Genomic DNA, 25323 nt, shown 5'->3' with positions numbered 1-25323 from the left:
GTGGGGGGTGAGGGGTGGGGGCCGTGGGGGGGGAGGGGTGGGGGGGGCCGTGGAGGTGAGGGGTGGGGGGCCTTGAGGGGAGTGGGGGGTGAGGGGTGGGGGGTGAGGGGTGGGGGCCGTGGGGGGTGAGGGGTTGGGGGGGGCCGTGGGGGGATGGGCGGGGCACCGTGGAGGAGGTTGAGGGGCGGGGCACCATGGAGGAGGAGTCTGAGGGGCGGGGCACCGTGGAGGAGGAGGAGGTTTCTGAGGGGCGGGGCTGCGGGGGGCTCCGTGGCCGTGGTGACGTGGCCTCCGCCATGTTGAGGCTTCTCGTCTCCCGCGGGCCGCCCTCCAATCCGCGTCCATTCCTCCTCCTCCCGCTCAGCGCCAGGCGAGGCTCTCCACCTCCTCCTCCTCCTCCCCTCTCTCGCCATGGTGAGTGAACAGCAACACGAGCGCCGCTTCGTAAGGAGCCGTGGGCTTGTTGAACGTTAGTTTGTTTTTTAAAGTTAAAGCCAAACTAACAACAATAACAAAAAAATTCGCGAAGGCCCTCGACTCCCGCCGCGGGACTCACCGGGCCTCGGATAGATTCTCTGCCGCCTGACGGGCGCTCATCGCCCGCCCGGGATCTAGCCGAGGTCCGGTGATGGCCTAACAGGCCCTCCGTGATGATTTTTTTGTGCGTGTGACATAAAACAAACTAAGTTATTCTTTTTAACTTAATTGTTACGTTTTAAAACCGACGTCGCCAATAGGAGCGTGCTTTAGTAATTGGTAGCGTTCTTTTAAAGTGACACTTTTTTTAAATTTGGATGAAAGGGAACATCGCTATTATGCGGATATCTTTCTTGTTGTTCGCATTACCTGCTCAGCTCCTTGTTCAATCCACTGCTGGATGAAACGGCATCGTGCCCGAGTGATTATAGCGCCGCACTTGATACGGCGAAGACGTTAGAAGTGCAGACACACTGACTGACAAGCTGAGACATTGACCCTCTTCACAGAAACGGAGTTCGCGGTTTTGTGATTTTTTTGTTTCACTTCAGACTGAGGCGAAGATACCCCGTGTAACACACACACAGACACACACACAGACACAGACACACATAGACACACACACATAGACACACACACAGACACACACAGATACACGCACACAGACACGCACACAGACACGCACACAGACACGCACACAGACACGCACACAGACACGCACACAGACACACACACAGACACACAGACAGACACACAGATAGACACACACAGACACACACACATAGACACACACATAGACACACACGCAGACACACACGCAGACACACACGCAGACACACACGCAGACACACACAGGCACACACACAGGCACCCACAGACACACACGCAGGCACACACACAGGCACACACACAGGCACACACACAGGCACACACGCAGGCACCCACACAGGCACACACACAGACACAAAGACGAAGGTCCCCCGTGTAGCCTGCAACAGACTGTAGGGGCAAGTGCTGTTAGCGAGTAGCAGCACCTATGAAGGCCGGCACGGCACACGAGAGGGGGTGGGTGTTCAACACCACGCCCGACCGCCTTTGTCTCCCCCAGTTGCTCTGTTTACACTCCGCACCGGGTACTCATTTGAGGCCGAGTCGACCTAGGGGAGGCCCGGTACCGGTTCAGATAATCGTCACCGGTGGTGTTGACCGTGAGCGAGAATCGAACCCGGGTCGCTGTGTTAACAGCGCAGCGTAGCGCTAACCGCTGCACCACCGCTCCCCTCTGCCTCCTCCACTTAAGACGACATCCACAACTGTCACCAACATTTGCGCCGCAGATGTTAACGATTCCCGCCGGCGATGTTTGACGCTGCTTGCTATTAAATTTCGATTTAAAGCTTTCGTGACTGCAGGGATTCATCTTCTTGGTTTTTTCGGTAAAGTCACGTAGAAGGGCTGCTTGCGTTGTAGCCGAAACGTCGTGAGAATTGTATTTTATTATGTTTTATTTTTATTATTTTGTTACTTCTCTTCTACGTGACTTTACCGAAAGAACCAAGAAGACTGCTTGCTATTATTCAACAGGGTAGTGGGGTAGTTGATGATGGAATTTGAGGCCCTGTTTGAATTGCTGTAAGGGAAGTAAGGGGTGGGCATGGTTTGGCAGACTAGGACACGTAGCTAGACATTAACTAAACTATTTTTCCCATGATACAAGGGGGGGTGGGTTTGTACTGTATGTTGAAATTCTTAAGTACCGTACGTGGCCAACAGAGAAGAACGACAAACTACGCACAATGAATGAGTTTTCACTGACGTTGGAAGGGTGAGACAGAGAGTGTGAGAAGCACGGAGTGGAACAGAGATAGGGAGTGAGACAGACAGAGGGAGAGAGAGCTGGTGAGACACACAGAGGGAGAGAGAGAGCTTGAAACAGAGGCATAGAGATCTGGTGAGACACACAGAGGGAGAGAGATCTGGTGAGACACACAGAGGGAGAGAGAGCTGGTGAGACACACAGAGGGAGAGAGAGAGCTTGAAACAGAGGCATAGAGATCTGGTGAGACACACAGAGGGAGAGAGAGCTGGTGAGACACACAGAGGGAGAGAGAGAGCTTGAAACAGAGGCATAGAGATCTGGTGAGACACACAGAGGGAGAGAGATCTGGTGAGACACAGAGGGAGAGAGATCTGGTGAGACACACAGAGGGAGAGAGATCTGGTGAGACACAGAGGCAGAGAGAGAGAGAGCTTGAAACAGAGGCATAGAGATCTGGTGAGACACACAGAGGGAGAGAGATCTGGTGAGACACACAGAGGCAGAGAGAGAGAGCTTGAAACAGAGGCATAGAGATCTGGTGAGACACACAGAGGGAGAGAGATCTGGTGAGACACACAGAGGGAGAGAGAGAGAGAGCTTGAAACAGAGGCATAGAGATCTGGTGAGACACACAGAGGGAGAGAGATCTGGTGAGACACACAGAGGGAGAGAGAGAGAGAGCTTGAAACAGAGGCATAGAGATCTGGTGAGACACACAGAGGGAGAGAGATCTGGTGAGACACAGAGGCAGAGAGAGAGAGCGTGAAACAGGCAGAAGGAGAGAGATCTGGTGAGACACACAGAGACATGGAGATCTGGTGAGACACACAGAGACATGGAGATCTGGTGAGACACAGAGGCAGAGAGAGAGAGCTTGAAACAGAGGCATAGAGATCTGGTGAGACACACAGAGGCATAGAGATCTGGTGAGACACACAGAGGCATAGAGATCTGGTGAGACACACAGAGACACAGAGATCTGGTGAGACACACAGAGGGAGAGAGATCTGGTGAGACACACAGAGGCATAGAGATCTGGTGAGACACACAGAGACACAGAGATCTGGTGAGACACACAGAGGGAGAGAGATCTGGTGAGACACACAGAGGCATAGAGATCTGGTGAGACACACAGAGACATGGAGATCTGGTGAGACACACAGAGGGAGAGAGATCTGGTGAGACACACAGAGGCATAGAGATCTGGTGAGACACACAGAGACACAGAGATCTGGTGAGACACAGAGACACAGAGATCTGGGGAGACACAGAGGCAGAGAGAGTGTGAAACAGAGGTATGAAGGAGAGGACACAAACTAACACGCGCGCGCACACACGAAAACGGATGTCCTGCCAGCGTTAGGTCGCGAGTGCCTCGTGCAAAAGATGTGTTCACGGTCGCCGTGCGCTGCGTGACGTGGCCAGCCAACAACGTTGACCGGCAGCGGTGAGCGTGTTGGGGTCGGCCGTGGCACGGGCGGCGATTTGATGGCCAATCAGGACGGCCGATTGGACCCTCTTGAAGGGGTTGTTTGAAAGATCGAAGTGCGTGGGGCGAAGAGGGGTGACGGGGAAATGTCGTCGTCTTGAACGTCGTCGGCAGGTTTCGCCTCCGATGGGGCCCCACGGTTGGCTACGTACGGTGCAGAAGAAATTCAACGTGCTTGCTTACACACAGACTCACGTAGTCACTCACACACTCACACAGTCACTCACATAGTCACTCACATAGTCACTCACCCACTTATACAGTCACATAGTCACTCACCCACTCACACAGTCATACAGTCACTCACACAGTCACTCACACACACACAGTCACTCACACAGTCACTCACACAGTCACTCACACAGTCACTCACACAGTCACTCACTCACCCACTCACTCACCCACTCACAGTCACTCACACAGTCACTCACCCACTCACACAGTCACTCACCCACTTACACAGCCACTCACTCACCCACTCACATAGTCACTCACACAGTCACTCACACAGTCATACAGTCACTCACACAGTCACTCACCCACTTACACACTCACACAGTCACTCACCCACTTACATAGTCACTCACACAGTCACTCACCGACTCACATAGCCACTCACCCACTCGCACAGCCACTCACTCACCCACTCACACAGTCACTCACTCACCCACTCACACAGTCACTCACACAGTCACTCACCCACTCACACAGTCACTCACCCACTCACACAGTCACTCATCCACTCACACATTCACTCACCCACACACTCACAAAGTCACTCACACAGTCACTCACCCACTTACACAGTCACTCACACAGTCACTCACACAGTCACTCACCCACACACTCACATAGTCACTCACACAGTCACTCACCCACTTACACAGTCACTCACACAGTCAATCACCCACTCACACACCCACTCACCCACACACTCACATAGTCACTCACACAGTCACTCACCCACTTACACAGTCACTCACACAGCCACTCACCCACTCACACACCCACTCACACAGTCACACAGCCACTCACACAGTCACACAGCCACTCACACAGTCACTCACCCACACACTCACATAGTCACTCACACAGTCACTCACCCACTCACACACCCGCTCACACAGCCACTCACCCACTCACACAGTCACCCACTCACACGGTCACTCACCCACTCACACAGTCACTCACCCACTCACACACTCATGTATGCCTACACACCCTACACACAATCGACTCGGTAGTATCCACAAACATAGAATAAGAATGTGGGAGGGGCACGGGCCGCCTATATTCCGGTACGAAAAAAGTTGTAAACACCGTCCAAAAGTCGTCCTGTTTGGTGGGTGGTGGCGTTCTGGGTTTTCACCTGGATTCTCACCTGGATTTTACCGGTGCAAAGTCTCCCAAGGCCCCCCCCCCCCCGCTCTGCCCGTGACTGTGTATACTTGCATGGCGGGGAGCGGTGGCGCAGTGGTTAGCGCACTGCGCTACGAACACAAACTCCACTTAGACTCACCCAGACACTCACCCACACACTCACCCATACACTCACTCACACACTCACTCACACACTCAACCACACACTCACTCACACACTCACCCACTCACTCACCCAGACACTCACCCACACACTCGCCCACATACTCACTCACCTACATACTCACTCACCCAGACACTCACCCACACACTCGCCCACACACTCGCCCACAGACTCGCCCACACACTCGCTCAGACACTCGCCCAAACACTCACCCACACACTCACCCACACACTCACCCACACACTCACTCACACTCCCATACACTCACCCATACACTCGCTCACCCAGACACTCACTCACCCAAACACTCACCCACACACACTCCCATACACTCGCACTCACTCGCCCACACACTCTGCAGTTTGCAGAACAAGGGGGAGAACATTCCAGTCCACATTCTCATAAAAGCTCCAGGCAGAGAGGCGCCTGGGTCTCGGGTCGAACCCAGGCCCCTTCTCGCTACGGAGGCCATGAGCACACCACCACCACCGCCACCACCACCACCGTCATCACCACCACCACCACCGTCATCACCACCGCCACCACCACAATCACCGACGCCACCATCACTGTCACTACCGCCACCAACGCCACCATCACTGTCACTACCGCCACCATCGCCACCGTCACTGCCGCCACCACCACATTCACCACCACATTCACCGCTGCCATCATCGCCGCCACCAGCACCTACACGACCACCACCTCCATCTCCGCCATTGTCACTGTTGCCACCACCGTCATGACCACCATCATCTCCGCCATTGCCACTGCTGCCACCACCACCACCTCCCATCACCACCGTCACGACGCTCGGAAGCCCCCCCCTCCGCGTGGGCACCGCCCGCCCGTATGTGCGTCTGTGCGTCTGTGCGTGCGTCCGTGCGTGTGTCTGTGCGTGCGTCTGTACGTGCGTCTGTGCGTCTGTACGTGCGTCTGTACGTGTGTGTACGTGCGTCTGTACGTGTGTCCGTATGTGCGTCTGTACGTCTGTACGTCTGTGCGTGCGTCTGTACGTGCGTCTGTACGCTACCCCCCCTAACCCTCCCCCCCCGCTACCCCCGCAGGTGCTTCTGGCGGCGGCCGTGTGCACCAAGGCTGGCCGTGCCGTCGTGTCGCGCCAGTTTGTGGAGATGTCGCGCTCGCGCATCGAGGGCCTCCTGTCCGCCTTCCCCAAGCTCATGGGCTCGGGCAGGCAGCACACGTTCGTGGAGACGGACAGCGTCCGCTACGTGTACCAGCCCCTGGAGAAGCTCTACGTGCTGCTCGTCACCACCAAGAACTCCAACATCCTGGAGGACCTCGAGACGCTGCGTCTCTTCTCCAGGGTGGTGCGTACGCGGGGGGGGGGGGTGGGGTGGTGGGGGGGGGGGGTGGGTGAGTGGGTGAGTGTGTGAGTGAGTGAGTGAGCGGGTGAGTGGGTGAGTGAGTGGGTGAGTGAGTGAGTGGGTGAGTGAGTGAGTGAGCGGGTGAGTGGGTGAGTGAGTGAGCGGGTGGGTGAGTGAGCGAGTGGGTGAGTGAGTGAGCGGGTGAGTGGGTGAGTGAGCGGGCGAGTGAGCGAGCGGGTGAGTGAGCGGGCGAGTGAACGGGCGAGTGAGCGGGCGGGTGAGTGAGCGAGTGAGTGAGCGGGTGAGTGAGCGGGTGAGTGAGTGGGTGAGTGAGCGCGTGAGCGGGTGAGCGAGTGGGTGGGTGAGTGAGCGAGCGAGTGAGTGGGTGAGTGAGCGAGTGAGTGAGTGGGTGAGTGAGCGAGTGAGTGAGCGGGTGAGTGAGTGGGTGGGCGAGTGAGTGAGTGAGTGAGCGGGTGAGTGAGTGGGTGTGTAAGTGAGTGAGTGCGTACGCGGCGAGGGGGTGGGGGGGGTGGGGGGGTGGGTGGGTGAGTGGGTGGGTGGGTGAGTGGGTGGGTGGGTGAGTGGGTGGGCGGGTGGGCGGGGTGGGCGGGTGGGCGGGTGGGCGGGTGGGCGGGTGGGCGGGTGGGCGGGTGGGCGGGTGGGCGGGTGGGTGGGTGAGTGAGTGAGTGAGTGGGTGAGTGGGTGGGTGCGTCCGCGGCGAGGGGTGGGGGGGGTGGGTGAGTGAGTGGGCGGGTGGGTGAGTGAGTAAGCGGGCGGGTGGGTGAGTGAGTAAGCGGGTGGGTGAGTGAGTGGCTGGATGCGTCCGCGGCGAGGGGTGGGGGGGGTGAGCGAGCGAGTGAGTGCGTACGCGGCGAGGGGGGGGTGGGGTGGGGGGAGCGGTGGTGCAGCGGTTAGCGCGCGAACCCGGAGTTCGATTCCCGCTCGCGGCCAACACGGTCGACGGCGATGATTTGAACCCGTCCTGTCGGCTAGGCCTCTAACGAGTAGCTGGTGTAGCGGTGTGTAAAGATGTCGCCGCTGGGGAGACAAAGACGGCCGGGGGTGGTGCTCGTAGCCTCGTGTGCCGTGCCGGCCTTCGTAGGTGCTCGCTAACAGCACTTGGCCCTACAGTCTGTTGAGGCTACACGGGGAAGGTTTGTCTTGTGTGTGTGTGCGCTCCCAGGTCCCCGAGTACTGGAAGGTGCTGGAGGAGAGTGAGATTGTGTTTGTGTGTCTGTGTGTGTGTGTGTGTCTGTGTGTGTGTGTGTATCTGTGTGTGTGTGTGTCTGTGTGTGTGTGTGTGTGTCTGTGTGTGTGTGTGTGTCTGTGTGTGTGTATCTGTGTGTGTGTGTGTCTGTGTGTGTGTGTGTGTGTGTCTGTGTGTGTGTGTGTGTCTGTGTGTGTGTGTGTGTGTGTCTGTGTGTGTGTGTGTGTCTGTGTGTGTGTGTCTGTCTGTGTTTGTGTGTGTGTGTCTGTCTGTGTTTGTGTGTCTGTGTGTGTCTGTGTGTGTGTGTGTGTGTCTGTCTGTGTTTGTGTGTCTGTGTGTGTCTGTGTGTGTGTGTGTGTCTGTCTGTGTTTGTGTGTCTGTGTGTGTGTGTCTGTGTGTGTGTCTGTGTGTGTGTGTGTGTCTGTGTGTGTGTGTGTCTGTGTGTGTGTGTGTGTGTGTCTGTGTGTGTGTGTGTCTGTGTGTGTGTGTGTGTGTGTCTGTGTGTGTGTGTGTCTGTGTGTGTGTGTGTGTGTCTGTGTGTGTGTCTGTGTGTGTGTGTGTCTGTGTGTCTGTGTGTGTGTCTGTGTGTGTGTGTGTGTGTGTCTGTGTGTGTGTGTGTGTCTGTGTGTGTGTATCTGTGTGTGTGTGTGTCTGTGTGTGTGTATCTGTGTGTGTGTGTGTCTGTGTGTGTCTGTGTGTGTCTGTGTGTGTCTGTGTGTCTGTGTGTCTGTGTGTGTGTGTGTCTGTGTGTGTGTATCTGTGTGTGTGTGTAACGGTAGGAGGCTGCTAGATTTTTGTGCAGCCCATGGGCTTGTAATTACTAACACGCTCTTCCGGCATCGGCGCATCCACACAACATCATGGATGCATGCCGGGTCCAAGCAAGAACATCTGCTGGACTACGTAGTGACGGACCAGCGGATGCGAGCCCATGTCCTTGACACCAGGACCTACCGTGGAGCTGATCTGCCCTCTGACCATCGACTAGTCATCTGTAAGATGCGCCTGCCATTCTTCCACTCCGGTGGTGGGTGTACACCCAGGATCCCATTCCAACCAAAAGTGGCCTGGTCTAAGTTAGCTGATGAAAGTTGCAAGCGAGAATTTCATCATCGCTTGCAGCTGGGGTTGGCATCGTCCCCCACTCCACCTGATGTCGAGGGTAAATGGGCGAGGTTTAAGACTGTGACTCATGCAGCTGCAATGGCTGCTTTGGGTACGCGGTCCAGACCTCCCCGGGAACCCTGGCTGACGGAGGAGGTGTTCAGGTTAATTGAGAAAAAGCGACAGGCCCACTCTCATCGCCTACAGCATCCCACGTCAGAGAATGAGGAGGTTTACCGCAGTCTTCGCTCGGAGGTTCGGAGAGCCGTGAGGCGCTGTAAGGATGGGTGGTGGTCGCGGGTTGCTGAGGAGATGGAGTCTGCCTCAGTGGCCCGCGATCATAAATCACTATTTAACTCCATCAAAAAAGTAACCTGCAGCGCCACACCTATTACCATCATTAGAGGAAAAAACGGTGATCCAATCTCCGACCCCCAGGAACAGGTTTGCAGATTTGCTGAGCATTTCTGTGAGGTCCTGGGGGAGGGAAAATCTCTCAGCCAGGAAAACATCATGGCACAAAGTGGGGATAACCCTGCTGAGGCTGCGGTGCCTCAAATATTGGAAGAGGTCACCCCCTGTGAGTGGCTGGCTGAGGTACCGGCTGTTGAGGAAGTACTGAGGGCGATCCGGAGTCTGAGACCAGGGAAGGCACCGGGCAGAGATGATCTCCCAGGCGAAATGCTGAGGGAGGGTGGCGTTTGTGCACAGACTGCCCTATATGACATCATAACAACAGTCTGGACCACTGGACGGGTTCCGCAGGACTGGAAGGATGCCCTGGTGGTCCCCCTCTTTAAGAAGGGGGACCGTACCGACTGTAACAACTACAGGGGCATCTCACTCCTCAGTGTGCCGGGTAAGGTCCTGGCAAGGATTATTCAACATCGCCTTGCTAGGCATGCTGAGGAGAGGCTTGCGGAGCCCCAATGTGGTTTCAGGAAAGGGCGGTCCTGCACAGATGCCATATTTTCTGTCCGTCTGCTACAGCAGAGGTGTAGGGAATTCCAAAAAGACCTACATCTCTGCTTTATTGACCTGGTCAAGGCCTATGATACCATCAGTAGGACTGGGCTCTGGGTTGTTCTTCGTGCTTTCGGAGTCCCTGACCCTCTGCTCACGATCATTAAGGACCTTCATGATGGTGAGCGGGCCCGGGTAAAACTACGTGGCCGGGAGTCGGAGCCTTTCCCTGTACACCTTGGGGTGCGACAGGGATGTCCTCTGGCTCCCACATTATTTAACATCTATTTCGACTGCGTAGTTCGTGAAGCCTTCAATAGCTGTACCGGGGGAATTACCATTTGGTACAGATACAATGGGAGGCTTATCGACGCCCGGGTTCGATCAAGGGATGGCTCCCTATTGGTCAACCACGTTATGTATGCCGATGATTTGGTAATAGCTGCTCATTCAGAAGAGGAGTTGGAGACGCTGCTGCTGAGACTGGAGCGTGCCACTAAGAGGTGGGGCCTTACCATCAGCCCCACCAAAACTAAGCACCTGCCTGGGTATTTTGTACCATCGGGCACTCCGCCCCCACAACTCCCAATCGGTGATGGGGCAGTTGTGGAGAGAGTAGAGAGTTTCCCATACCTGGGCAGTGTGCTCATGACCGGCTCCAGTTTATCAGCAGAGGTCTCACTCCGAATCAGTCGAGCGGCAATATCTTTTCATCGGTTGCGTAACGCTGTGTGGAAGCTACCTGGTCTGTCGCTCCGCACGAAGCTTCAGGTCTTCTCGGCCACGGTCATTCCCTCCCTTCTCTATGCTTGCGAAACGTGGACCCCCCTAGTGGAGCATCTTCGCCGGTTGGAAACATTTAGGCTGGCCTGCCTACGATCCATCCTGGGTTTAACCAGGCTGGATTGTGTGAGGAGCTCACAAGTCCTTGAAAGATCTGGGCAAAGTCCCATCAGTGAGCTCCTCCGGCAGGCAAGGCTGCGTTGGCTGGGTCATGTAGCCCGCATGCCCAGCCACCGCATGCCTAAACAGCTTTTGTTCGGCCGGATCGAGGGGGCTAAACGGGCGCGGCACGGGCTAGAGAAGAGATGGAGTGATGTGGTACAGGAGGACGTGGAGCTGAGTGGACTTGCCGATGACTGGTACCAGCGGTGTCAAGATCGGCCTCAGTGGAGGAGGCTCGTGAAGGACGCTACTGGGCAGTTGGAGGCAGTCGCCCTCCAACAACAACGGAGGGCGGAGGAGCGACGCTCACAACAACGAGCGGAGCGCCGGGTGGCTAAAGCACAGCAAGTTGGCACAGTAGGGGGCACAGGTGGTGCATCAGCCAGTCATCTCGGTCATCTCGGTCAGTCGACCCGTGGCACCTGGGTCTGCCCCGTGACCTCCTGCCAGCGGGCGTTCGACACTTCACGTGGCCTCAAGGTGCACATGGCCTGGCACAAGCGTCGTGGTGACGTCACCGCCACTTAGTGGCGAATGGCGGTTGTTGTGTCTGTGTGTGTGTGTCTGTGTGTGTATCTGTGTGTGTGTGTATCTGTGTGTGTGTGTGTGTCTGTGTGTGTGTGTCTGTGTGTGTGTCTGTGTGTGTGTGTGTATGGGTGTGTGTATGTGTGTCTGTGTGTGTGTGTCTGTGTGTGTGTGTATGTGTGTGTGTCTGTGTGTGTGTATGTGTGTGTGTGTGTATGTGTGTCTGTCTGTGTGTGTGTATCTGTGTCTGGGTGTGTCTATGTGTGTCTGTGTGTATGTGTGTCTCTGTGTGTGTCTGTCTGTGTGTCTGTGTGTGTGTGTCTGTCTGTGTGTGTGTATGGGTGTTACATATTTATATTTCATTCGTAGTTTAGTGGTAATGAATTGAGGGTGGAGGGGTTACCAGCCCCTTGCACCCGTCCAGAGCCCTGGCACAAGCGTCGTGGTGACGTCACCGCCACTTAGTGGCGAATGGCGGTTGTTGTTGTATGGGTGTATGTGTGTGTGTGTATCTGTGTGTGTGCGTGTATCTGTGTGTGTGCGTGTGTGTGCGTGTGTGTGTGTGCGTGTGTGTATGCATGTGTTAGTTTGTGTGTGCGTGCGTTTGTGTGTGTGTGTGTGTACCTGTGTCTGTGTGTGTATATGTGTCTGTGTGTCTGTGTGTGTATAGGTGTCTGTGTGCGTGTGTCCACTCCCAGGTGCCCGAGTACTGCAAGGTGCTGGAGAAGAGCGAGATTGTGTCTGTGTGTGTCTGTGTGTGTGTGTCTGTGTGTGTCTGTGTGTGTGTGTCTGTGTGTGTGTCTGTGTGTGTGTCTGTGTGTGTGTCTGTCTGTGTGTGTCTGTGTGTGTGTCTGTGTGTGTGTGTCTGTGTGTGTGTCTGTGTGTGTGTCTGTGTGTGTGTCTGTATGGGTGTGTATCTGTGTGTATATATCCGTGTGTGTGTCTGTGTGTGTGTGTCTGTGTGTGTCTGTATGTGTGTATATCCGTGTGTGTGTCTGTGTGTGTGTGTCTGTGTGTGTGTCTGTATGTGTGTGTATCTGTGTGTATATATCCGTGTGTGTGTCTGTGTGTGTGTGTGTGTCTGTCTGTGTGTCTGTATGTGTGTGTATATATCCGTGTGTGTGTCTGTGTGTGTGTGTCTGTCTGTGTGTGTGTCTGTATGTGTGTGTATCTGTGTGTATATATCCGTGTGTGTGTGTGTGTGTGTCTGTATGTGTGTGTATCTGTGTGTATATATCCGTGTGTGTGTCTGTGTGTGTGTGTCTGTGTGTGTGTCTGTATGTGTGTGTATCTGTATGTATATATCTGTGTGTGTGTCTGTGTGTGTGTGTCTGTATGTGTGTGTATCTGTGTGTATATATCCGTGTGTGTGTCTGTGTGTAGGTGCCCGAGTACTGCAAGGTACTGGAGGAGAGTGAGATCGCTGAGCGCTGCTTCGAGTTGATCTTCGCCTTCGACGAGATCGTGGCGTTGGGCTACCGCGAGAACGTCAACCTGGCGCAGATCCGCACCTTCACGGAGATGGACTCGCACGAGGAGAAGGTGTTCCGTGCCGTGCGGGAGGTCAGAGATTCTCGTGCGCGCGGTCACGCACCAGCCCACCCACACACACTCGCCCATACACACATACACACACACACTCACTCACCCACACACTCACTCACCCATACACTCACCAACTCACCCACACACTCACCAACCCATACACTCACCAGCCCATACACTCACCAACTCACCCATACACACACGCACCAACCCATTCACCCACACACTCACCAACCCACTCGCCCATACACTCACTAACCCACCCACACACTCACCAACCCACACACACACTTACCAACACACCCACACACACACACTCACCAACCCACACACACACTTGCCAACACACTCACCAACCCACACACACACTCACCAACCCACACACACCCACACACACACACTCACCAACCCACACACGCACCAACCCACCCAGACACTCATACACTCACCCACCCAGACACTCACCAACCCACACTCACACTCACCAACCCACACACTCACCAACCCACACACTCACCAACCCACCCAGACACTCACCAACTCACACTCACCCACACACTCACCAACCCACCCACACACTCACCAACCCACACTCACCAACCCACACACTCACCAACCCACACACTCACCAACCCACCCAGACACTCACCAACTCACACTCACCCACACACTCACCAACCCACCCACACACTCACCAACCCACACTCACACTCACCAACCCACACACACACACACCCACACACACACTCACCAACCCACACACGCACCAACCCACCCAGACACTCACCAACCCACACTCACACTCACCAACCCACACATTCACCAACCCACCCAGACACTCACCAACCCACACTCACACTCACCAACCCACACACTCACCAACCCACCCAGACACTCACCAACCCACACTCACACTCACCCACACACTCACCAACCCACACTCACACTCACCAACCCACACTCACACTCACCAACCCACACACTCACCAACCCACCCAGACACTCACCAACTCACACTCACCAACTCACACTCACCCACACACTCACCAACCCACACACACACTCACCAACCCACACACTCACCAACCCACACACTCACCAACCCACACACACACTCACCAACCCACTCACCAACCCACACACACACTCACCAACTCACCCACACACGCACCCACCCACCCATACACGCACCAACCCACACACACACTCACCAACCCACCCACCCACACACTCACCAACCCACACACACACTCACCAACCCACCCACCCATACACGCACCAACCCACACACACACTCACCAACCCACCCACCCACACACGCACCAACCCACCCACACATACATACACGCACTCATTCATGCTCACCCTGTCACTCACCCTCACCCCCCTCTGCCCCCCACCACCACCACCACACCTCACAGACCCAGGAGCGGGAGGCTCGAGCCGAGATGAAGAAACGCGCCAAGGAGCTGCAGGCCGTGCGTCGCGACGCGGAGCGCACGGGCAAGAAGGCCCCGGCCTTCGGGGGCTTCGGTGGTGGGGGGGGCGGCATGGGGGGGGGCGTGGGGGGGGGGCCCCACCTCCTCCTCCCCCGTGCTGGGGGGCTCGGCGCTCGACGACAACGACAAGCCCAGGGCGACCTCCGTGGCGGCCAGGTGAACGCGCAGAGATGTTGACTACCTCGCCTGGTGTGCGGGTGGTTAGTGGGTTCGATCCCGTGGGTTCGATCCCGTGGGTTCGATCCCGTGGGTTCGATCCCGTGGGTTCGATCCCGTGGGTTCGATCCCGTGGGTTCGATCCCGTGGGTTCGATCCCGTGGGTTCGATCCCGAGCCTGACGCCTGCTGCTGCTGTATATTTGGAGTTTGCGTGTCTCTCTCTCTTATCATCATCATCATCATCACGGTGGCTAGGAGATGTTAACTACCTCGCCTGGTCTACAGGAGGTCGTGGGTTCGATCCCACGGTGGCTAGGAGATGTTAACTACCTCGCCTGGTGTACAGGAGGTCGTGGGTTTGATCCCGACCCTGTCGCCTGCTGCGTATTTGGAGTTTGCGTGTCTCTCTCTCTCCCTGTGGTCGCGTGGATTTCTATCCGGGTCCTCCGGTTTGTTTCCCCATCCACGTTTGGTTGTTGGGGTTGTTGTGGTTGTTGGGGTGGTGGGTGACGCGGTTGTTGTGGTTGTTGTGGTTGTTGTTGCCGCAGTCGTTCGAGTGGCAAGGCGATGAAGCTGGGCAGCAAGGGCAAGGAGGTGGACTCGTTTGTGGACAAGCTCAAGTCGGAGGGCGAGCGCGTCGTCGCCTCCAACGCGGCGGCGCACAAGCGCCAGGACAACGGCAAGGCCATCGCTGCGCCCGCTCACACGGAGAGGCACGCGCACACACACGCACACACACTCGCGCACACACACACTCACACACTCACTCGCACGCACACACACTCACACACTCACACACACACTCGCTCGCACACACACCCACACGCACGCTCACACGGAGAGGCACGCGCACACACACGCACACACACTCGCGCACACACACACTCACACACTCACTCGCACGCACACACACTCACACACGCACGCACACACACTCGCTCGCACACACACCCACACGCACGCTCACACGGAGAGGCACGCGCACACACACGCACACACACTCGCGCACACACACACTCACACACTCACTCGCACGCACACACACTCACACACTCACACACACACTCGCTCGCACACACACCCACACGCACGCTCACACGGAGAGGCATGTGGACTCGCACGCACACACGCTCGCACACACACACTCACACACACTCACACACACTCACACACACAGAGAGGCATGTGGACTCGCTCACTCACTCACTCGCACACTCACTCACACACACACACTCACTCACTCACTCGCACACTCACTCACACACACACTCACTCACTCGCACACTCGCTCGCCCGCTCACACGGAGAGGCAAGCGCACTCACACGCTCACTCACTCACTCACACACACAGAGAGGCAAGCGCACGCACACTCACTCGCACACACACACACTCACTCGCACACACACACACTCACGCTGCCACGCTCACACAGAGAGGCATGCAGACTCACACGCGCACACACACACTCGCACACACACACACACACTTACACGCACACTCGCTCGCACGCACGCACTCACTCGCACACACACACACACTCACGCTGCCACGCTCACACAGAGAGGCATGCAGACTCACACGCGCACACACACACTCGCACACACACACACACACTTACACGCACACTCGCTCGCACACACACACACTCACTCGCACACACACTCACAAACACACACTCGCTCGCACGCTCACACGGAGAGGCAAGCGCACTCGCACACTCACTCACACACAGAGAGGCATGTGGACTCGCACACTCACTCACTCGCACACTCACTCACACACACAGAGAGGCAAGGGCACGCACACACGCTCGCACACACACACACATTCACTCGCACGCACTCACTCGCACACACACACACACACTCACGCTCACTCCCTCACACACACACGCCCACACGCTCGCTCACGTGCACACACACGCTCACTCAATCCCTCACTCTAACATACCCGCCCACACGCTCACTCACTCGCTCACACACATGCTCACTCACGCTCGCTCCCTCACACACACATACCCGCCCACACGCTCACTCACTCGCTCACACACACGCTCACCCTCTCCCACCGGTGCGTGTCCGTGACGGCGGGGACCGCCTGTGTAAACCTGCGTCTGTGGCGTGTGTGTGCGTGTGTGCGCGCGTCTGTGCACGTGTGGTCTCGTGCATGTGTGCGTGTGTGCGTGCGTGTGTGTGCGTGTGCGCGCGTGTGTGCGCGTGTGCGCGTGTGTGTGCGTGTGTGCATGCGCGTGTGTGCGTGTGCGCGCGTGTGTGTGCGTATGTGTGTGCGTGTGTGCGCGTGTGTGTGTGTGCGTGCGCGTGTGTGTGTGCGTGTGTGTGCGTGTGTGCGCGTGTGTGCGTGTGCGCGTGTGTGCGTGTGCGCGTGTGCGTGTGTGTGTGTGTGCGTACGTGTGCGTGCGCGTGCCCCCAGCGTGCACCTGCGTGTGGAGGAGAAGCTGTCGCTGGTGTGCGGCCGCGACGGCGGCCTGCAGAGCATGGAGCTGCTGGGCCTGGTGACGCTGCGCGTGGCCGACGAGAGCCACGCGCGCATCCGCATCGCCGTGGACAACCACGACAAGAAGGGGGCGCAGCTGCAGGTGACGCACGCACGGCGGGACGCGAGGGGGCTCGCGCGTCGCCACGGTGGCAACTCGTCCGCTCGCTGGCTCGCTCGTCCACCCTCCAGCTCACTCGCCCACACGTTCACTCACTCGCCCACCCTCCAGCTCACTCACTCGCTCACTCGCCCCTCCACTCACCCCCCCACTTGCCCTCCACTCACCCGTCCACTCACTTACTCACTCACCCACCCATCCACTCACTCACTCACCCACCCACCCGTCCACTCACTCATCCCTCCACTCACTCGCCCCTCCACTCACTCATCCCTCCACTCACCCTTCCACTCACTCACCCCTCCACTCACCCTTCCACTAACTAACTAACTCACTCACTCACCCCTCCACTCACTCGCCCACCCATCCATTCACTCACCTCTCCACTCACCCCTCCACTCGCTCACCCACTCGCCTGCATCTTTCTTCATGAATATCTCTCTATCTCTGTACGAGTCTCTGTCTGCGCGTGTGTCTGTCTGTGTGTCTCTCTGTGTCTGTCTGTCTCTGTCTGTCTCTCTGTCTATCTGTGTCTCTCTGTGTCTCTCTGTCTGTCTCTCTGTGTGTGTACCGGTATCGGTGGTGCAGCGCCGCGCTACGAACCCGGTTTCGATTCCCGCTCACGGCCAACACCACCAGTGACGATTATCTGAACCGGTCCTGGGCCTCCCCTAGGTCGACTCGGCCTCAAATGAGTACCTGGTGTAGCGGTGTCTAAACGTGGCGCTGGCCACCCACCCCCTCGTGTGCCATGCCGGCCTTCGTAGGTGCTGCTACTCGCTAACGGCACTTGCCCCTACAGTCTGTCGAGGCTACACGGGGGATCTTTGTCTTTGCGTGTCTCTGACAGACGCACCCCAACGTGGACAAGAAGCTGTTCACAGCCTCGTCGCTGATCGGCCTCAAGAACGCCGACAAGTCGTTTCCCCTCCACACCGACGTCGGGGTGCTCAAGTGGAGGCTGCAGACGGCGGACGAGAGCTTCGTGCCTCTCACCAGTAAGTACACGCACACACGCACACACGTACACACACACACGTACACACGCACACGCACACACGTACACACACACGTACACACGCACGCACACACACACGTACACACACGCACACACGTACACACGTACACACACACGTACACACACACACACGTACACACACACGTACACACACGCACACACGTACACACACACGTACACACACGCACACTCACACACGTACACACACACACTCATCAGAAGTACACACACGCATACACACACGCACACACTCACTCACCAGTAAGTACACACACACTCATCAGTACGTACACACACACGCACACACACACACACACGCACACACACGTACACACACACACACGCACACACACGTACACGCACACACGCACACACACACACACACGTACACACACACGCACACACACGTACACACACTCAAACTCACCAGTAAGTACACACACACACACACTCATCAGTACGTACACACACACACACGCACACACACGTACACACACACACGCGTACACACACACACACGCACACACACGTACACACACACACACGTACACACACTCACACTCACCAGTAAGTACACACACACGCACACACGTACACACACACGTACACACACACACGCACACACGTACACACACACGTACACACACACACTCGTCAGTACACACACACACGCGTACACCAGTACACACACACACACTCACACACACCAGTAAGTACGCACACACACACGCACACACGTACACGCACACACGTACACACACACGTACACACGTACACACACGCTCACCAGTAAGTACACACACACACACACGCTCACACACTGACTCACACACACACACCAGTAAGTACACGCACACACTCACACACTCACCAGTAAGTACACACTCGCACACACTCACCAGTACACACGCACACACTCACACACACCAGTAAGTACACACACACGTACACACACACGTACACACACACACTCACACACACTCACCAGTACACACACACACACACTCACTCACCAATAAGTACACACACGCATACACGTACACCAGTACACACACACACTCACCAGTAAGTACACACTCACACTCATCCAGTACACACACACACTCACACGCACACACACACCAGTACACACACACGCACACACACGCACACACACACACGCTCACCAGTAAGTACACACAGACACACGCTCACCAGTACGCTCACCAGTAAGTACGCACACCAGTACACACGCTCACTGGGCGAGGGGCGAGACGGGGGTGAGGGAGGGCTCAGGGTGATGCCCCTGTCTCCCCGTGTCTCCCCGTGTCTCACGTTTCCCCCCGTGTCTCCCCGTGTCTCCCCGTGTCTCCCCGTGTCTCACCCTGTCCCCCCCCCCGTGTCTCCCCGTGTCTCCCCGTGTCTCCCCGTGTCTCCCCGTGTCTCACCCTGTCCCCCCCCCCGTGTCTCCCCGTGTCTCCCCGTGTCTCCCCGTGTCTCCCCGTGTCCCCCCGTGTCTCCCCGTGTCCCCCCGTGTCTCCCCGTGTCCCCCCCCCCCCCCCCCGTGTCCCCCCGTGTCCCCCCGTGTCCCCCCGTGTCCCCCCGTGTCTCCCCGTGTCTCCCCGTGTCCCCCCCTTCCCCCCCCGTGTCTCCCCGTGTCTCCCCGTGTCTCCCCGTGTCTCCCCGCGTCTCCCCGTGTCTCACATCTCCGCGTGTCTCCGTCTCCCCCCCCCCCCCCGTGTCTCCCCGTGTCTCCCCGTGTCTCCCCGTGTCTCCCCGTGTCTCCCCGTGTCCCCCCGTGTCTCCCCGTGTCTCCCCGTGTCTCCCCGTGTCCCCCCGTGTCTCCCCGTGTCTCCCCCCCGTGTCACCCCGTGTCCCCCCGTGTCTCCCCGTGTCCCCCCCCCCCCCCCCCCCGTGTCCCCCCGTGTCTCCCCGTGTCCCCCCCCCCCCCCGTGTCCCCCCGTGTCCCCCCGTGTCTCCCCGTGTCTCCCCGCGTCTCCCCGTGTCTCACATCTCCGCGTGTCTCCGTCTCCCCCCCCCCCCCCCCGTGTCCCCCCGTGTCCCCCCGTGTCTCCCCGTGTCTCCCCGTGTCTCCCCGTGTCCCCCCGTGTCCCCCCGTGTCTCCCCGTGTCTCCCCGTGTCCCCCCGTGTCTCCCCGTGTCTCCCCGTGTCACCCCGTGTCCCCCCGTGTCTCCCCGTGTCCCCCCGTGTCTCCCCGTGTCTCCCCGTGTCTCCCCGTGTCTCCCCGTGTCTCCCCGTGTCTCCCCGTGTCTCCCCGTGTCTCCCCGTGTCCCCCCGTGTCTCCCCGTGTCTCCCCGTGTCTCCCCGTGTCTCCCCGTGTCACCCCGTGTCCCCCCGTGTCTCCCCGTGTCCCCCCCCCCCCCCCCCCCGTGTCTCCCCGTGTCCCCCCGTGTCTCCCCGTGTCCCCCCCCCCGTGTCTCCCCGTGTCTCCCCGTGTCTCCCCCCCCCCCCCGTGTCCCCCCGTGTCTCCCCACGTCTCCCCGTGTCTCACATCTCCGCGTGTCTCCGTCTCCCCCCCCCCCCCCCGTGTCTCCCCGTGTCTCCCCGTGTCTCCCCGTGTCTCACGTCCCCCCCCCCCCGTGTCTCCGTCCCCCCAGTAAACTGCTGGCCGTCGGAGAGCGGCTCTGGCTGCGACGTGAACATTGAGTACGAGCTGCAGGAGGAGACGCTGGAGCTCACAGACGTCGTCATCACCATCCCCCTCCCGTGAGACTTGCACCAAGAGACACGCAGACACACACGCAGACACACACACGCAGAGACACGCGCAGAGACAAGGCACACACAGACACCGCACACACACACACACACACATAGACACGGTACAGTGGTGACGTTTGCTACACGCACCGCGCCAGGTACTCATTTTTTTAGGCCGAGTCGACCTAGGGGAGGCCCACGACCGGTTCAGATAATCTTCACTGGTGTTGGCCGTGAGCGGGAATGGAACTCAGGTCACGAGGTTCGTAGCGCAGCGCTAACCACTACACCACCACTCCTCACTAGACATAGACACACACACAGACACGTCCCCCCCGTGTCCTCCCCCCCCCCCCCCGTGTCTCCCCCCCCGTGTCTACCCCCCTCCCCATGTCTCCCCCGCCGTGTCCCCCCCCCATGTCTCACGTCTCCCCGTGTCTCCCTGTCCCCCCCCCCGTGTCTCCCTGTCCCCCCCCCGTGTCTCCCCGTGTCTCCCCGTGTCTCGCTGTGTCTCACTGTGTCACTGTGTCTCACCCTATCTCCCCGTGTCTCACCCTGTCCCCCCCCCCGTGTCTCCCCGTGTCTCCCCGCAGGGCGGGGGCGGGCGTGCCTGTGGTGGGCGAGCTGGACGGGGAGTACTCCCACGACACGCGGCGGGGCCATCTGGAGTGGCGGCTGCCCCTCATCGACGCCAAGGCCAAGAGCGGCAGCCTCGAGTTCAGCTGCCCCGGCCTTCCCTCCGACTTCTTCCCCCTCGCCGTGACCTTCCTCTCGCGCAAGACCTACTGCGACATCGTGGTACGCGGGGGATCAGCCCGGCGTGCTGGGCTCGTGGTGGTGGTGGCGGTGATGGTGGGGGTGGTGGTGGTGATGATGGTGGCGTTGATGATGATGATGGTGGTGATGATGGTGGTGGCGGTGATGATGGTGGTGGTGGTGGTGGTGATGATGATGGTGATGATGGTGGTGATGATGATGGTGATGATGGTGATGATGGTGGTGATGATGGTGGTGATGATGGTGGTGATGATGGTGGTGATGATGGTGGTGATGATGGTGGTGGTGGTGATGATGGTGGTGGCGGTGATGGTGTTGGTGGTGATGGTGGTGATGGTGTTGATGTGTTCCACAGGTGATGGTGTTGATGGTGATGGTGTTGATGCGTTCACAGGTGGTGGGAATGGTTGATGGTGTTGATGGTGTTGATGTGTTCACAGGTGATGGGAGTGGTTGGTGTTGATGGTGTTGATGGTGATGATGTGTTCACAGGTGATGATGATGATGATGGTGGTGGTGATGTTGATGATGATGGTGTTGATGTGTTCTCAGGTGATGGTGATGGTGTTTATGGTGATGATGGTGTGATGGTGTTGATGTGTTCACAGGTGACGGGAGTGGTTGATGGTGTTGATGATGATGATGGTGTTGATGATGATGATGGTGTTGATGATGGTGTTGGTGTTGATGATGATGATGGTGTTGATGATGATGATGGTGTTGATGATGGTGTTGATGATGGTGTTGACGATGATGTGTTCACAGGTGACGGGAGTGGTTGATGGTGTTGATGATGATGATGGTGTTGATGATGATGATGGTGTTGATGATGGTGTTGGTGTTGATGATGGTGTTGACGATGATGTGTTCACAGGTGACGGGAGTGAGTTTGGTCGACGGGGATTTGCCGACCAAGTTCTCCATGGAGACGTCGCTCGTAGTGGACAAATACGAGATCGTGTGAGGGGCGGATTTCCACTCTCTCGCGCACACACACAGATATATACACACACACATATATATATACACACACACACATAGATATACACACACATATACACACACATAGATATATACACACACGCACAAAGACAAAGATCCCCCGTGTAGCCTTAACAGACTGTTGGGGCAAAGTGCTGTTCGCGAGCACCTCTGAAGGCCGGAACGGCACACGCACACACACAGATAAACGTACGTGCACACACACACATCAACGTACGTGCACACACACACATCAACGTACGTGCACACACACACATAAACGTACGCGCACACACATAACCATACGTGCACACGCGCGTATATCAAGGTTCCGCGTGTAGCCTGCATGGGCTGTTGGGACAAGTGGTGTTAGAACAGCAGCTATCGTACACACGCGCTAAATGCACACAACACGCAACTCATTCACACGCCCATTCCCTACACAGGAGCGACCGTGCACACGCAGACGCGCACACATCTTCACACACGATCTTCACACACGATCTCGTAGACTTACACGTACACACACACACACATCCTCACACACGATCTCGTAGACTTACACACACGCTCACTCGTGCACACACAGACGCTCGCACACACAAACTCATGCACACTTCTCAATATACACTGGCACGTGCACACAAACACACGCCCACTCACGCCCCTCCGATAAGCACGGTTGGTTACGTACGCTGCGAAAGAAGTTCAACATACATCACTTAGCCATATGCGCACGCACACACACACGCGGACACACACACGCGGGCACACACACACGTGGGCACACACACGGGCACACACACACGGACACACGCACACGGGCACACACACGGGCACACACACGGACACACACACGGGCACGCACACACACACGCGCGGACACACACGGGCACACACACACGCGGGCACACACACGCGGGCACACACACGCGGGCACACACACGCGGGCACACACACGCGGGCACACACACGCGGGCACACACACGCGGGCACACACACGCGGACACACACACGCGGACACACACACGCGGACACACACACGGGCACACACGCACACACACACGCACACACACACGCGGACACACACGGGCACACACACGCACACACACACGCGGACACGCACACGCGGACACACACGGGCACACACACACGCGGACACACACGCGGACACACACGGGCACACACGCGCGCACACACACGGGGACACACACGGGCACACACACACGTGGGCACAATGGACGCACGCACCACGCACTTGTCAAAACTCGGACCAAACATTCGGAGCCGAAATTAAATAAAAAATAATAAAAGTTTAAGAGAAAAAAAAAATTGATCCACTTTCATTCAAGTTCTCTCCCGGAAGAGGAGGCTGGCGAGGGAGATGTCTGTGAGAGTTGCGGGGAGGGAGCCGCTGAGACGGAGGGAGGGGGGGGGGAGGATGACTTTGGCGTTAAAATCTTCAACCCACATCCGGCCGGGCTCACCGCACCCGGCACACCACATCCATCGTACCGCCCGGCACACGAAGTCGGCTCGCTCTCCAATACGGTTGCAGTGCGGTCTCCATCAGCCTCACGCAGAGGTCGCAGACGGGTTTTGATTCCGTACCCCCCGTACCCGTACCCGGCCGCACCAGGGTCGCAAACGGGTACCCGTACCCAATACCCGGTTACCCGTACCCGGCCGGGTATCGGGTAGGGTACGGGTATCGGGTACCCGGTTGCGACCTCTGGGATGAAGCCATGTTGCAGGCGCGGGTGGGTTGATTCTAGGAACTTGAATTGTGAGAAGAGACAAGACGTTGGGAAATGAGTGACAAACGGTGACTCACCAGTGACTCACGGCCTACCCGTACCCGGCCGCACCAGGGTCGCAAACGGGTACCCGTAGCCGGGTATCGGGTACCCGATTGCGACCTCTGCCCAACACCCACTCTCCTTCCCGACAGACCTGTTCTTCACCTGAGGACGGCTGCTTGCGTTGTGGCCGAAACGTCGTGAGAATTGTATTTTATTATGTTTTATTTTTATTATTTTATTATGTTTTATTTTTATTACTTTATAAAGTTTTATTTTTATTATTTTATTATGTTTTATTTTTATTACTTTATAAAGTTTTATTTTTATTATTTTATTATTTCCCTTCTACGTGACTTTACCGAAAGAACCAAGAAGATGAAAACAAAAGTGTGAGTGCTGCGAGTAGCAGCAGCACCCAGTGAAGGCTACCGGCACTGTGGCACACGAGGGGTGGGTGGCCAGTAACCACGCCCGGCCGCCTTTGTCTCCCCTAGTGGCCGTGTTTAGGGGCCGTCCATAAATGACGTCACGCACCTAGGGGGGGGTCAGACATTTGTGACGAGGGGGGCGAGGGGGGTTGAGAAATGCGACGTCACATCAAATTGCGCAACTTTAAATGAATATAGACAACACGTTCTCTACTTAGTTAAATTGACTTTGTAATAAATGTTTTCTCCTACAACATCAGAGTGCAGCGCCACATTAAATACGCACTACAAGGACAATAGTTTAAAGCGATTTGAAGCATGTTTTATTTTGGGGGGGGCAGAGCTTTGTGACGTCATATTTGGGGGGGGGTCTGACTTTTTGTGACGTCATGTGACGAGG

At 57.1% G+C, this 25323-nt stretch overlaps 1 protein-coding gene across 1 annotated transcript; it reads left to right on the top strand.

The window, feature by feature from the left end:
* The first annotated feature begins 265 nt into the window (after nucleotides 1–265).
* On the top strand, nucleotides 266–24025 carry ARCN1 (archain 1 coat protein complex I subunit delta). The gene is given in 11 exon segments (XM_078882451.1): nucleotides 266–414; nucleotides 6396–6659; nucleotides 12784–12963; nucleotides 14367–14528; nucleotides 14530–14600; nucleotides 15151–15315; nucleotides 17034–17199; nucleotides 18068–18215; nucleotides 20833–20941; nucleotides 21529–21733; nucleotides 22587–24025. Coding segments are annotated over 11 exon segments (1563 nt in total). The 5' UTR covers nucleotides 266–411; the 3' UTR covers nucleotides 22677–24025.
* The last annotated feature ends 1298 nt before the right edge of the window (nucleotides 24026–25323 follow it).

This window comes from Lampetra fluviatilis, chromosome 65 (assembly GCF_964198595.1).
Source record: "Lampetra fluviatilis chromosome 65, kcLamFluv1.1, whole genome shotgun sequence".
Classification (NCBI taxonomy): Eukaryota; Metazoa; Chordata; class Hyperoartia; order Petromyzontiformes; family Petromyzontidae; genus Lampetra; species Lampetra fluviatilis.
The sequence above is the reverse complement of the archived record's forward strand: the minus strand, read 5'-3'. Positions and strand labels throughout refer to the sequence as shown.